The sequence below is a fragment of the Narcine bancroftii genome, chromosome 6, assembly GCF_036971445.1.
Source record: "Narcine bancroftii isolate sNarBan1 chromosome 6, sNarBan1.hap1, whole genome shotgun sequence".
NCBI lineage: Eukaryota > Metazoa > Chordata > Chondrichthyes > Torpediniformes > Narcinidae > Narcine > Narcine bancroftii.
Genome location: NC_091474.1, coordinates 54,242,500 through 54,255,162, shown reverse-complemented (window position 1 = coordinate 54,255,162; position 12,663 = coordinate 54,242,500). Strand labels below are relative to the sequence as shown.

General features: G+C 40.2%; 1 protein-coding gene across 1 annotated transcript in view; it reads left to right on the top strand.

Moving 5' to 3' along the window:
• The window catches only part of rpain (RPA interacting protein), a 74,245-nt gene extending 65,641 nt beyond the window's left edge, over positions 1 to 8,604 (top strand). Inside the window, exon 7 of the mRNA XM_069885021.1 lies at positions 8,466 to 8,604. Within this exon, the coding sequence (XP_069741122.1) occupies positions 8,466 to 8,495 (30 nt within the window). The 3' untranslated portion in view covers positions 8,496 to 8,604. The remainder of the gene's footprint in view (positions 1 to 8,465) is intronic.
• The last annotated feature ends 4,059 nt before the right edge of the window (positions 8,605 to 12,663 follow it).

Genomic DNA, 12,663 nt, shown 5'->3' with positions numbered 1-12,663 from the left:
GTGTTCACATCTTTCCCATTCTTCAACTCCACCCATATGGCCTCTGTAAACAAGTCCACAGTGCTGTCTTGTCTAAGCACAGCTGTGATATTTTGCCTGACTAGCACTGCCATTCCTCCTCCTTTAATCCCTCCCCCTCTATCACTTCTGAAACATCGGAACCTCAACATTGAGCTGCCAGTCCTGCCCCCTCCTGTAACCGTCTCACTAATAGCAATAATTTCATAATCCCACATGCAAATGCACACCCTAAACTCATCTGCCTTACTGACAATACTCCTCACATAGAAATAATCTCAGATGTATCTATTTCAATCATGTACAAACCTCTGTGTCTTTACACGCAGTCTTCTCATGACCCTTAACATGCTCCACCCCACTACCTGCTCTATCATTCTGGTTCCCCTCCCCCTGGAGCAGCACCAGCAAATCGACCCACAAGGATGCTATTCCCCCTCCAGTTCTTTTTTTTATTATTTTATTTAAAATATAAGCAACCATGATTACAACAATAATACAAATATATCCTAATTTTAACATGGTTCATATATGTTAAAAAAAAAAACCTTCTAACCACCCCTATAATAATATACTCCTCTCCTCCCATCTCTACCCCACATAACCCACCTAACCCCTAATAAAAAGAAAAGAAAAGAAAAACACCAAAACACAAATTAATACATTGTGAAATAAGGAAACCCCACTATATCCAGATCATTCAAATTTTCCAATTAAAATAATCAAATATGGGCTCCAAATCTTCTTAAAAATATATTTATCCCTTAAATATGCTATCTTTATCCAACCTTAATTCTGAATGCCATTTCTCTAAACTAAGTTCTATCTGATCTTTCCACGAAATTGCTATACATTTCCTCACCACTGTTAATGCCAGTCTCAGAAAAGCTATTTGAAATTTATCCAATTTATATACCAAACAAATTCCACTTATATCACCAATTTTTTTTTTAAATTGAGTCTAAAGAAAATTTTATTTTCAAAATATTCTGTAAACAATCCTTAAACCAAGACCAAAAGGGCTTAACCTTATCGCAAGACCATACTGAATGTAAAAACGTATCTTTCTGACCATTACATCAAAAACACAAATCAGAACAACTTTTTAAATGCTCCGGAGTTAAATATAATTGATGTATAAAATTATAAGTTGCAAGTCTAGACTGAACATTTATAATTTTTGTCATACTATTATTACAAATTGTCTTCCAATAAATTTTATCTAAATCAACTCCCAAATATTTTTCCCATTTAAGTCTTGATTTATGCCAATCAATTTTAGATATTTTCTGTTGCAATAATTTATACATTTCAGAAATAAATCCTTTCTTCCCTTCATCACAAACCAACATTTCAAATTTTGACTCTTTTGGAAGAAACAAATTCTCCCCAAAGAAATCATATAACATTAATTTAATTTGGTAATAACAAAAAAAGAGTCTGAATTGGTATTTGAAATCTTTCTTTCATTCTTTCAAATGAAAGAAATCAACCTAATTTGTAGCAATTATTTATCATCTTAATCCTTTTCTGATCCCAAATCTTAAGAAGGTCATTATTAACCATAAAAGGAAAAAGTTTATTTACAAAGGAGTATATCTAGATATTTTACCTTGAGTACCAATTTCTTTATTTCTCCCATCCCAAATATCCATCAAATGAGATAAAATTGGTGACTTATAAGAACTTAATAATTTAACATTCTATTTATAAACAAACTGATCCCTTCTATCCTCACTAATTCTATTTAATTCTATATCCCCCCACCCCCCCAGTCAAAATACTATCAAGATCAAACATTCTATTAAGAAATGTTAACTGAGGCCTTATAATAATTTTAAAAATTTTGAAGTTGTAATCCTCCTAAATCATATTTCCATGTTAACTTATGAATAGAAACTCTTGCCATTTTACCCTTCCATAAAAATTTCCTAACTACTGTATTCAAATTAAAAAAAAAACTTTTTAGGAATATTACAAGGATTAGTTTGAAAAAAAAATACTGAAGTCTTTAAGAAATATATTCATTTTTATATATCACTCTACCAACTAAAGTTATCGGTAAATCTTTCCATTTAATTAAATCCTCTTTAATTACAGAAAATAACAGCAAATAATTTAAAGCATAAATGATCTATATGTCCATCTATTTTAATACCAAAATACTTAATTTGATCAGTCCATTTAAAATATACTATTCCTTTACAAACAGAATAATCAGCTTCAGACAATGGCGTGAGTTCACTTTTATTCCAATTCATTTTATACCCCGATAATTCTCCATATTGTATTAACTTTTCCTGTAAACCCCACTCCAGTTCAGGTGCAAACCATCCCATCAGAACAGGTTCCACCTTCCGCAGGGACCACTCTTTCCGTGATTCCCATGTCCACTGCTCCCTACTAATCATTCTCTTGGCATCTGCACCTGTGACCACAGGAGATTCTCCTCTTAAGCCCCACACCTCCTCCCTCATCACCATTTGAAGTCCCACACAGGCCTTCCAAGTGAAGCAATATTTTTCTTGTGAATCTACAGGAGTTATCTACTGCATCCATTATAGTTTCCTCTGCATCAGAGAGACTGGGAGATCACTTTATTAAGTACCTTAACCATATAACCATTTACAGCACTGAAACAGGCCATGTCGGCCCTTCAAGTCCGTACTGGTTCACTTGAACAACTCCACTAGCTCCTCCGCAAACTCCTGAGGAAGTAGAGGCTTTCTTCATGATGCCATTCCTTGATCTTTTTGACATTGAGAGCAAGATTGCTCTTCAGACACCACCCAGCTAGATTCTCCATCTCCATTTCTGACTCATTTTCCATTATCTGGCTCCCAATATTTATGAGAGGAAATTTCAACACATGTCAGAATAACACCATGATTCTGTCCACCGCAATAGTGTGGATCCTCCCAGCGAATACCCATTTCAATTTCCCATCCCATTCCCTTGCTGATATGTCAATCCATGTTTTCATGCACTGCTAAACTGTGACCACCACAAATTGGATTAACAACACCTCATGTAACATGTTTTGGACTTGAGCCCCTCAAACTTTGGTTATATACTTTTATCTTTGCTACGTAGTGGTCTCTGTTTGACCTGTTGAGTTCCTTCAGCATTGTATTTTTACTACAACCATGGTGTTTGCAGTTTCAGGTTTTACCTCATCTTCTGTCTGGGAACCCCAACCAGATGGCATTAACATTGACCTCTCCTGTTTCCTTTAAGAATCTCCCCTTCTTTTCCTCCCCCCCCCACCCTGTTTCATTTTCTCTAGTTCTCTCTCTCTTCCCCCCCCCCCCTTTTCATAAAGCCAAAATCAATTCTCACCTTTCCTCTTATCATATTCAATCAACACCTTTTGGTTGTTGGTCTGGACTCCTTCCCCCATCCATTCTTCCCCCTTTCTGGTCTTTAAGATGCTTACTTGCTTATACCTTGAAGGGCTAGGGCTCAAAATGTCGGTAATATATCTTTACCTCCTATGGATGCTGCAAGACTGACTGAGTTCCTCCAGCATTTCTGTATTTTTACTTCAACCACCCAGATTCTGCATCAAAGCCCAGAAGTGTTTTTCCTTGTTTATGGGATGAGAAGAGGCTGGCAAGGCCAGAATTTATGGTCCATTCTTGATTATAAATGTGGTAATCTAGTTTAACAAGAAAATCTGCAGAATCTGGGGTCTATTGCAATGCACAAATGAGCTGCAAAACTCTACGCAAAGGAAGTAAAAGGTAACCAACATTTTGGGCCTTGACCTTTCGTTCTTCCATCGAAGTACACTAGAGGTAATTCACAGTAACCAGTTAATCCACCAACTAACATATCGATGGGTGAACGAGAACATGAACGAGAACATGCAAATATGACCATACCAGAGGTCAGAATTAAACCCAGGTTGTTGGAGCTGCTTGACAGCTGCATTTTCCCCAGGTTACCCTCTGTTTCAACCCTTGTGGTTAAACTATTCATCATTTTGCCTTTCCAAAGGAAGTTCCAGTACTTAATCCAATGATAAAAGAAAGACAGGATCACAAGATAAAGGAACAGAAGTAGGCCATTTTGCCCTTTGAGTCTGTCCTGTAAATCCACCCTGAGCTAAATCTTTCTCACATTTAGTTCCAAATTCCAGCCTTTTCCCCATATCCCTTGACTAATTAGAAACCTATTAAACTCCCACAATGATGTGGCAATGAATTCCACAAATCCACTACCCTCGGGGTAAAGAAATTTCTCATCTCTGTTTTAAATGAGTACCTTCTCATTCTAAGACTGTGCCCTCTTGTCCTGGATTCACCCACCAAGTGAAACCTTATTCACATCTACTCTGTCTAATCCTTTCTGTATTCAAAATGTTTCTAGATCCCCTCTCATTCTTCTATACTCTAAGAGTTGCTAAATGTTCCTCATATGCTGACCCTTGCATTTCAGGAGTCATCCTGAAATACTAACATTATGTACTCTTTCTAACATTATTACTTCTCTTCTAAGATAAAGGGCCCAAATCTGCACACAATACTCCTAATGAGGTCTCACCAATGCCCATAAAGCCTCATCAACATCTCTTTACTCTTATACACTATTCCTCTTGAAATGAATGCCAATGTAGCATTCACTTTCTTAACTGCCGCTGACCTGGTGGTTAACCTTTAGGTTATCCTGCACTTCAAAATTTTGAATTTTCTCCCCATCCAACTTCTATCTCTTCCAAAATGTATAACCATACATTTCTCAACATTGTATCTCATCTGCCATTTCTTTGCCCCTTCTCCTAAGCAGTTCAAGTCTCTCTGCAACCTTTCAGTTTCTTCAGCAGTTCCTACTCCACCACTTGGTGTCATCTGAAAACTTCACCACAAAACCATTCAATCCATAATCTAAATCATTAATGTACATTGTAAAAAGAAGTGGCCCCAACATCAACCCCTGCAGAACACCACTAGTAACAGGGACAAACCAGAACAGGATCCCTTTATTTCCACCCTTTGGCTGATCGGCAGAAAGCCGAATATCTTTCAAATATCTTTTCTGTAGTTCCATGAGCTCTCATCGTATTATGCCTCTCATGTGGCACCTTATCAAAGGCTTTTTGAAAATCCAAATCACAACATCCACAGCCTCTCTCTTGTCCACCCTACTTGAGATTTCCTCAAAAAATTCCAATAGGTTTGTCAGGCAGGATCTTCCCTTCATGAAACCATGCTGGCTTGGACCTTTCAGGTCATGTACCTCGAGGAATTTCAAACCTTGTCCTTGAGAATCGATTCCAATAACTTTCCGACTTCAGACTAATAAGCCTATAATTTCCTTTTTTTCTGCTTCCCTTTCTTAAACAGCAGAACTATATTTGCGACCTTCCAATCCTCTGGAACCATCCCAGAGTCTTTTGATTTGAGGAAAATCATTTCCAATGCCTCCACAATCTCCAAAGCCACTTCTTTCAGAACCCAAGGGGTCCGGGGGCCTTATCCACCTTCAGTCCATTCAGCTCACCAAACACTATCTCTCTAATAATCTTGACTGTACTTAACTGTAACCCTGAGAGCTCTGACTATCTATCATGGTCTTCCTCAATGAAGACTGATGCAAAATACTCATTTAATTCCTCTGTTATCCATCATAATTTCTCCATCATTTTCAATTGGTCCTATACCTGTGTCTCATTTACTCTATATTTCTTTTTTCTTTCTTCTTTCTTTGGCTTGGCTTCGCGGACGAAGATTTATGGAGGGGGTAAAAAGTCCACGTCAGCTGCAGGCTCGTTTGTGGCTGACCAGTCCGATGCGGGACAGGCAGACACGGTTGCAGCGGTTGCAAGGGAAAATTGGTTGGTTGGGGTTGGGTGTTGGGTTTTTCCTCCTTTGTCTTTTGTCAGTGAGGTGGGCTCTGCGGTCTTCTTCAAAGGAGGCTGCTGCCCGCCAAACTGTGAGGCGCCAAGATGCACGGTTTGAGGCGTTATCAGCCCACTGGCGGTGGTCAATGTGGCAGGCACCAAGAGATTTCTTTAGGCAGTCCTTGTACCTTTTCTTTGGTGCACCTCTGTCACGGTGGCCAGTGGAGAGCTCGCCATATAATACGATCTTGGGAAGGCGATGGTCCTCCATTCTGGAGACGTGACCCATCCAGCGCAGCTGGATCTTCAGCAGCGTGGACTCGATGCTGTCGACCTCTGCCATCTCGAGTACCTCGACGTTAGGGGTGTGAGCGCTCCAATGGATGTTGAGGATGGAGCGGAGACAACGCTGGTGGAAGCGTTCTAGGAGCCGTAGGTGGTGCCGGTAGAGGACCCATGATTCGGAGCCGAACAGGAGTGTGGGTATGACAACGGCTCTGTATACGCTTATCTTTGTGAGGTTTTTCAGTTGGTTGTTTTTCCAGACTCTTTTGTGTAGTCTTCCAAAGGCGCTATTTGCCTTGGCGAGTCTGTTGTCTATCTCATTGTCGATCCTTGCATCTGATGAAATGGTGCAGCCGAGATAGGTAAACTGGTTGACCGTTTTGAGTTTTGTGTGCCTGATGGAGATGTGGGGGGGCTGGTAGTCATGGTGGGGAGCTGGCTGATGGAGGACCTCAGTTTTCTTCAGGCTGACTTCCAGGCCAAACATTTTGGCAGTTTCCGCAAAGCAGGACGTCAAGCGCTGAAGAGCTGGCTCTGAATGGGCAACTAAAGCGGCATCATCTGCAAAGAGTAGTTCACGGACAAGTTTCTCTTGTGTCTTGGTGTGAGCTTGCAGGCGCCTCAGATTGAAGAGACTGCCATCCGTGCGGTACCGGATGTAAACAGCGTCTTCATTGTTGGGGTCTTTCATGGCTTGGTTCAGCATCATGCTCTATATTTAAAAATGCGCTTAATATTCCTTTTGTATGTTATTTGCCAACTTCCTTTCATAATTCATCTTTTCTAATGACTTTCTTTGTCTCTTCCTATAAGTTTTTAAGTTTCCCAGTCCTCTGTTTTCCCACTAATTTTGGCTTCCTTGAATGCTCTTCCTTTTGCTTTTATTTTAACTTTAACCTCTCTTGTTCTCCACATTTGTTCCATTTTTCCATTCATAATTTTCTTTTTTCTTAGAATATATCTATCCTGCACTTTATAGAAATATCATCCAATTCTGCTCTGCCGTCCCTCCAATTAGCTTACTTTTCCAATCAACTTGGGCCAGTTCTTCTCTCATCCCACTGTAATTCCCTCTGTTCCATTGAAATATTGAGACACCTGATATCAGCTTTTCCTTTTCAAATTTGAAACTGAATGCCATCACCACTTCCAAAAAGGTTCCATTACCTTTAGTTTCCCAATCACCTCAGGTTCATTACACATCATCCAATCCCCTGGTGAGCTTATTGACAAGATGCTCCAAAAAGCCATCCCATAGGCATCCTACAAACTTTCTCTCCTGAGATCCAGTACCTTCCTGATTTTCCCTAATCCCCTTTCATGTTAAAATCCCTCATAATTATTTTGACATTTTCCTTCTGATACGCATTTTCTATTTCCAGCTGTAATTTGTGGTCCACTTCCCAGCTGCTGTTTGGGGGCTTGTATATAACTGCTATTGGGGTCCTTTTACCCTTGTCATTTCTTAACTCAACCAAAAGGATTCTACCACTTTGGACCCTAAGTCCCTTCTTTCTCGTGATTTAATATCATTGCTTATCATCAAGGCCATGCCACCCCCTCCTGCCTAACTCATACACCTCTATTTAGAAGACAGTTTAAAAGACAGTGCAAAATGTAGTAATAGGAAAACAATCAGTATAGTAATCCTTAATTAGGTAATTCCCATGACTTAATAGCGACCGAAGTTCCAATTTAGATTTTGTGTTGTAACACTGCTGAGCTAACCAAGCTGTCGTCATAAACCCTACCCCAGTTTATAAAACCTTTACTAATATATTTAATGCAATGAAGATAAAGACTCTTACCAGCCAGGGATAGTGAGACACTTTGGGAGAGTCACCATAGCAGTGAACAGCATTGGCCGGCTGCTCTTCATTTGGGGCACCATCACTTTATTCAAACACAACTTTATTGAAACATTATTCAAACAGCTGCTGCAGGCAGGGCGTGACCGGGGCACTCTTCTGACTGAATGTTTGCTCCCATCTTCCCCAAGGGGTTGTGTTGCTTTGGAGATCATTTATCTTTACAATTTTAAACTTTTATTTAAATTTATGTTTATTCTTATTTATTGTAATTTATTAATTTCCTTTTGCCTGTTGGGTTGCCAGCTGCTTAAATTCTGGATATTGGGGATTTTTACTGTCTATTCATTTTTACATAAATTTGTGAAGCCAAGAAATGTATTAATTTTGTAATGACTGTACAATATAATGTATAGTTTTGTATGGTATTTACTGACAAAATGCTTGATGAATGTCTTCAAATTTGCTTTGGAATTCTGCCATGTGTTTGTTTATGTTGATTGTTCTTTCAGGCATGCGATTTCCTGTCTGTGATCCTGTAATGATGATCTCCTCTTCAAGGACAATAAATCTATCCAATGAGAAGACTGCTTTACCACACTGCACTTTAGGATGTTTTCTGTCTTTATTAATAAAGATTTTTTTTCATTATGTTTGTATATATTTACTCCCAGCTGAAAAGTCCCTAAATGTTGACTATATTTGGGGGAGGGAGAAACATTTGACTGCTGCAAGAATGGCCCCCTGTCTCCTTTTCTCCATCCCTCCTCAACACAACAGAGCTCCCATCTCCAAACCCTGCTTTCGGTGTACTATTGCACACACACTCACCAGACTCCCTGGTGTGTGGTAGGCTTAGAGGAGAATTCGGAGTCTGGACTCAGGTGACAGGTGCTCTGGTGACCGCCAACAGACAGGAGCCCGCCAACTCGCCAGTGAGTGTTCCTCCAGCCTGAGAAGCAGCAGCGGTGGGCTCGTGTTGGGGATCTGCGGCGACTTGTGGCCAACAATTTTTTGGTAAGAATTAATCGTTATTTTAATGCTTAAAAAGCCTTCCCTTGTTGTTTAAACATCGATACAAGTGATTTGTTGTTGCTACTGGGCTGTTTTTAAAAAAAATTGACCAGTTCTCCACAAAAATTTATCTGACATGGGCTCGTTCCGACCATTTCAAATAATCGGAGTTGTACTGTATTAATATAGTTACCACTCTGGTTTCTGTTAAATCTCTTCCCCCTCTCATTTTAAATCTGTCATCTGGTTACTGATTTGCAAAGCTCTCCATTCACCTGATCGTGATTTGTCCATCTCTGAGATCATCCTCGTCCTCCTGCTCACCAAGGAATAAAGGCCTAGCCTGCTCCACCTATCCTGACAGCAAGTCCTCACAACATCCTCATAAATCTTGTTTCCTCTTCAGCTTGATGATATCCTGATTATTACAGGGTGACCAAAATGGAAGACAATATTCCAAATGGGGCCTCAACAATGTCTTGTACAACTGCAACAAGACCTCTCAATTTCTAGACTCAATACACTGATTAATGAAGGTCAACATATGGTGTTTTCTGAATGTGCAGTCACTAACAGTTGCAACAAAAACGCATTCTGCTGTTTGAGCAACATCCATGGAAGTAAAGGACTGTCAATATTTTGAGGGGAGGTGGTTCGAATAATGAGGACAGGATGGGAGGGTTGGACAGGAGCCAGTAGGAAATTGGTGAACCAGGGAGGAATGATGAAAGATTATGGACAGATGTGGAGATGGTTGATTGACAGGTGACAGATGAAGGAAGAGAATTGCAAGAAAAAAAGGAAGCACAGAAGCTGTGAATCTTGAGCAGACAGAATTGCTGGAGGAACTGGGTCAGCACGATTAGAATAGCAGTGCAACGCTGCTACAATGCCAGAAACGGGTTTGAATCTAAGGAGTTTGTATGTTCTCCTTGTATCTGTGTGGGGGTGCTCCAATATTCTCCCACTGTTCAAAGGTGGGTTGCAGGTCAATTGGGTGTAATTGGGTGGCATGAGTTTGTGGGACAAAAGGGCCAGTTACCATGCTGCAGATCTATTTTTTTTTAATGTACATATAAAATTTTTAATTTAACTTCAGAAGACATTGGAGCAGAAATAGGCCATAGAGCCCATTAAGTCTGCCAAGAGCTGATCCATTTTCCCCAGTCAGCCCCACTGCCCCTTCTCCCCATTACTCATCAAGAAGGCAATCTCTGCCTTAATATGCCCAAAGTCCTGGCCTCCACAGCTGCCTGTGGCAACATATTCCACAGATTTACCACCATCTGGCAAAGAAAAACCTATACATCTCTGTTCTAAGGCCTTCAATCCTGAAGTTGCGCCATCTTGTCCAGGTCTTCTTTCCCCGCCCCCCCCCCAATCCACCCACCACCATGAGAAACAACCTTTCTATATCTACTCTGTCCACACATTTCAACATTTAAAATGTTTCAATGAGATCCCTTCCCCTCATTCTCCATAATTCCAACAAATACAAGCCAAGATGTGTCAAATGCTCCCCATTCCTTTCATTCCTGGAATAATCGTAGTGAGCCTCCTTTAAACCTTCTGCAAAGTCAGCACATCCCTTCTTAAATGAGGAGCCAAAAACTGCTCTCAACACTCCAAGTGAGGTCTCACCAGTACCTTATAAAACCTCAAGAGTATGTCCCTGCTCTTGTATTCTATTCCTCCTTAAATGAACGCCTTCACCACTGTCTCAACATACAAGTTTACCTTCAGGCTATCCTTCACAAGAGTGCCCAGGCACCATTGCATCTGGGTATTTTCAATTTTCTCCCTACTTAAAAAAAAAAAATAGCCTGCTTGTTTATTTTTTTCTGCCAAACTGCATGACCATACAGTATCTAACATATTCCATTTGCTACTTCTCTGCTCATTCTATGAATCTGTCCAAGTCCATCTACAGCCTCCATTTCCTCAACACGACCTGCTCCTCCACCCACTTTCGTACCATCTATAAACTGGGCCACAAAGCCGTTCATTCCATCATCCAAATCATTAAAATACAACAGAAAATTAAGTGGCCCCAACACTGATCTCCTGTGGACACCACTAGTAACTGGTGTTACAGAGTCCTGAGGAGCCCAAAAACCAGCAATAGATATGCTGGTTATTTAACAAAAGTAGTTTTGAACAAGAAAACAGAATTAAATTTAACTTATTACTTAACCTACTTAACTAACCTACCTAACTACTCAATCCACCCCTTTAATACTAAGCACAGGTGTCTGTAATGTATATTTAAGATTAGAAAAGCTCTTTGCATCACAGTCCAATCTCACTGGTTGCAGGCAATTATTGTACTGTGCACAGAGGTTAGCGTTAACAAAGTTCACCAGTTTTTGGTGCTTCACAGGCAAATGGTTACCACTCAGGAGGGTTCTTGGTGGTTTTCAGAGAGATTCCTTTTCCAGGACACCTGCAACTGATTCCTTCTCAATCAGTCTTTGCTGACGAAACTTGCCCCCTTTTTCTTTCAGGTCACCTTTCAGACCACCAATCTCCTTTGACCAGGCATCCTTCCAAAGTTTGTCAGCTTGTCCTTCTGGAACTGATTTCTGTCTCCTCTCTCTGTTTCATACTCTGAGAGCAAAACTGTTCTCCTCTGCCTGCAAAGATCACATGCTCTCCCTGGCAAGCTGCTGTTGATACTTTGTTGCTTCCTGCAAAAGATCTGCAAATAATCTGTTTTAAAATGTGTGTGCAAGCTGCTCTAACAATTCCTCCCAAACCACCTCTAAATACTCTGTCACACTGGCAGCCAATCAGAATATGACCCTGTGTTCCGATTCTCTGCTTCCTGAACATCAGCCAGTGCTCTACCCATGCTTATGTTTCCTGTTGTACCTTGGGCTCTTATTTTGATTAGTAGTCTCATGTGCAGCCCCTTGTCAAAGGCATTTTGCAAATCCACTGCATCTCCCTTCGCCATCCCACTTGTCACCTTTTCAAAGAATTCCCAGACAATATTTTCCCTTAAGGCAAGGTTTCCCAATCCTTTTCTTTCCACTCACCACCTAAGTAACCCCTATGCCATAGGTGTTCTAATTAATAAGGGTCTACTTAAGGTGGGATGCGAGCGGGCAAAAAAGGTTGAGAACCACTGTTCTAGACCCAATTGTTACTGAAATATTTTGCATAATAAAAATTGTCATTGGCCCATTTCCTTTGGAGTTATGACACTGCATAATGAGTCAGTTAGGTACGATTAAAACAGTGGTTTTCAAACTTTTTCTTTCTGTTACACTCAGACAGCAGCAAAAAAATTACCCAAGACAATGTTATATTTAAAATAATTTATTCTATTAATCACCAAATATATAACACCTTATCAAGCTTGTCTAAACTTAACCCCAACTATGTATGCGTAAATTTCCCAAACCATTACAGTTCAGGTCCAATGTCAGTTCGAAATCCAGTGTTGACACGAAAACTCACATTTTGATGCAAAGAAGTGTTTACAAATGAGGTGCGAGAAACTGGGGTGACACACTGTTGTAAATTCTCAAAATCCTTGTTGAGCTGCTTTCCGAGAAATGTCCTTTCAGATGAGTGGTAGTCAAAATGTCCCTCTTCCTTTTCTAGGGGAAACGAAGTGAGTGACTTTCACAAAGCTTCCAGAAGCCTTGTGGGTCAGCCAAAATGTGACCTTCCCTTTCTGGTCATGGTATA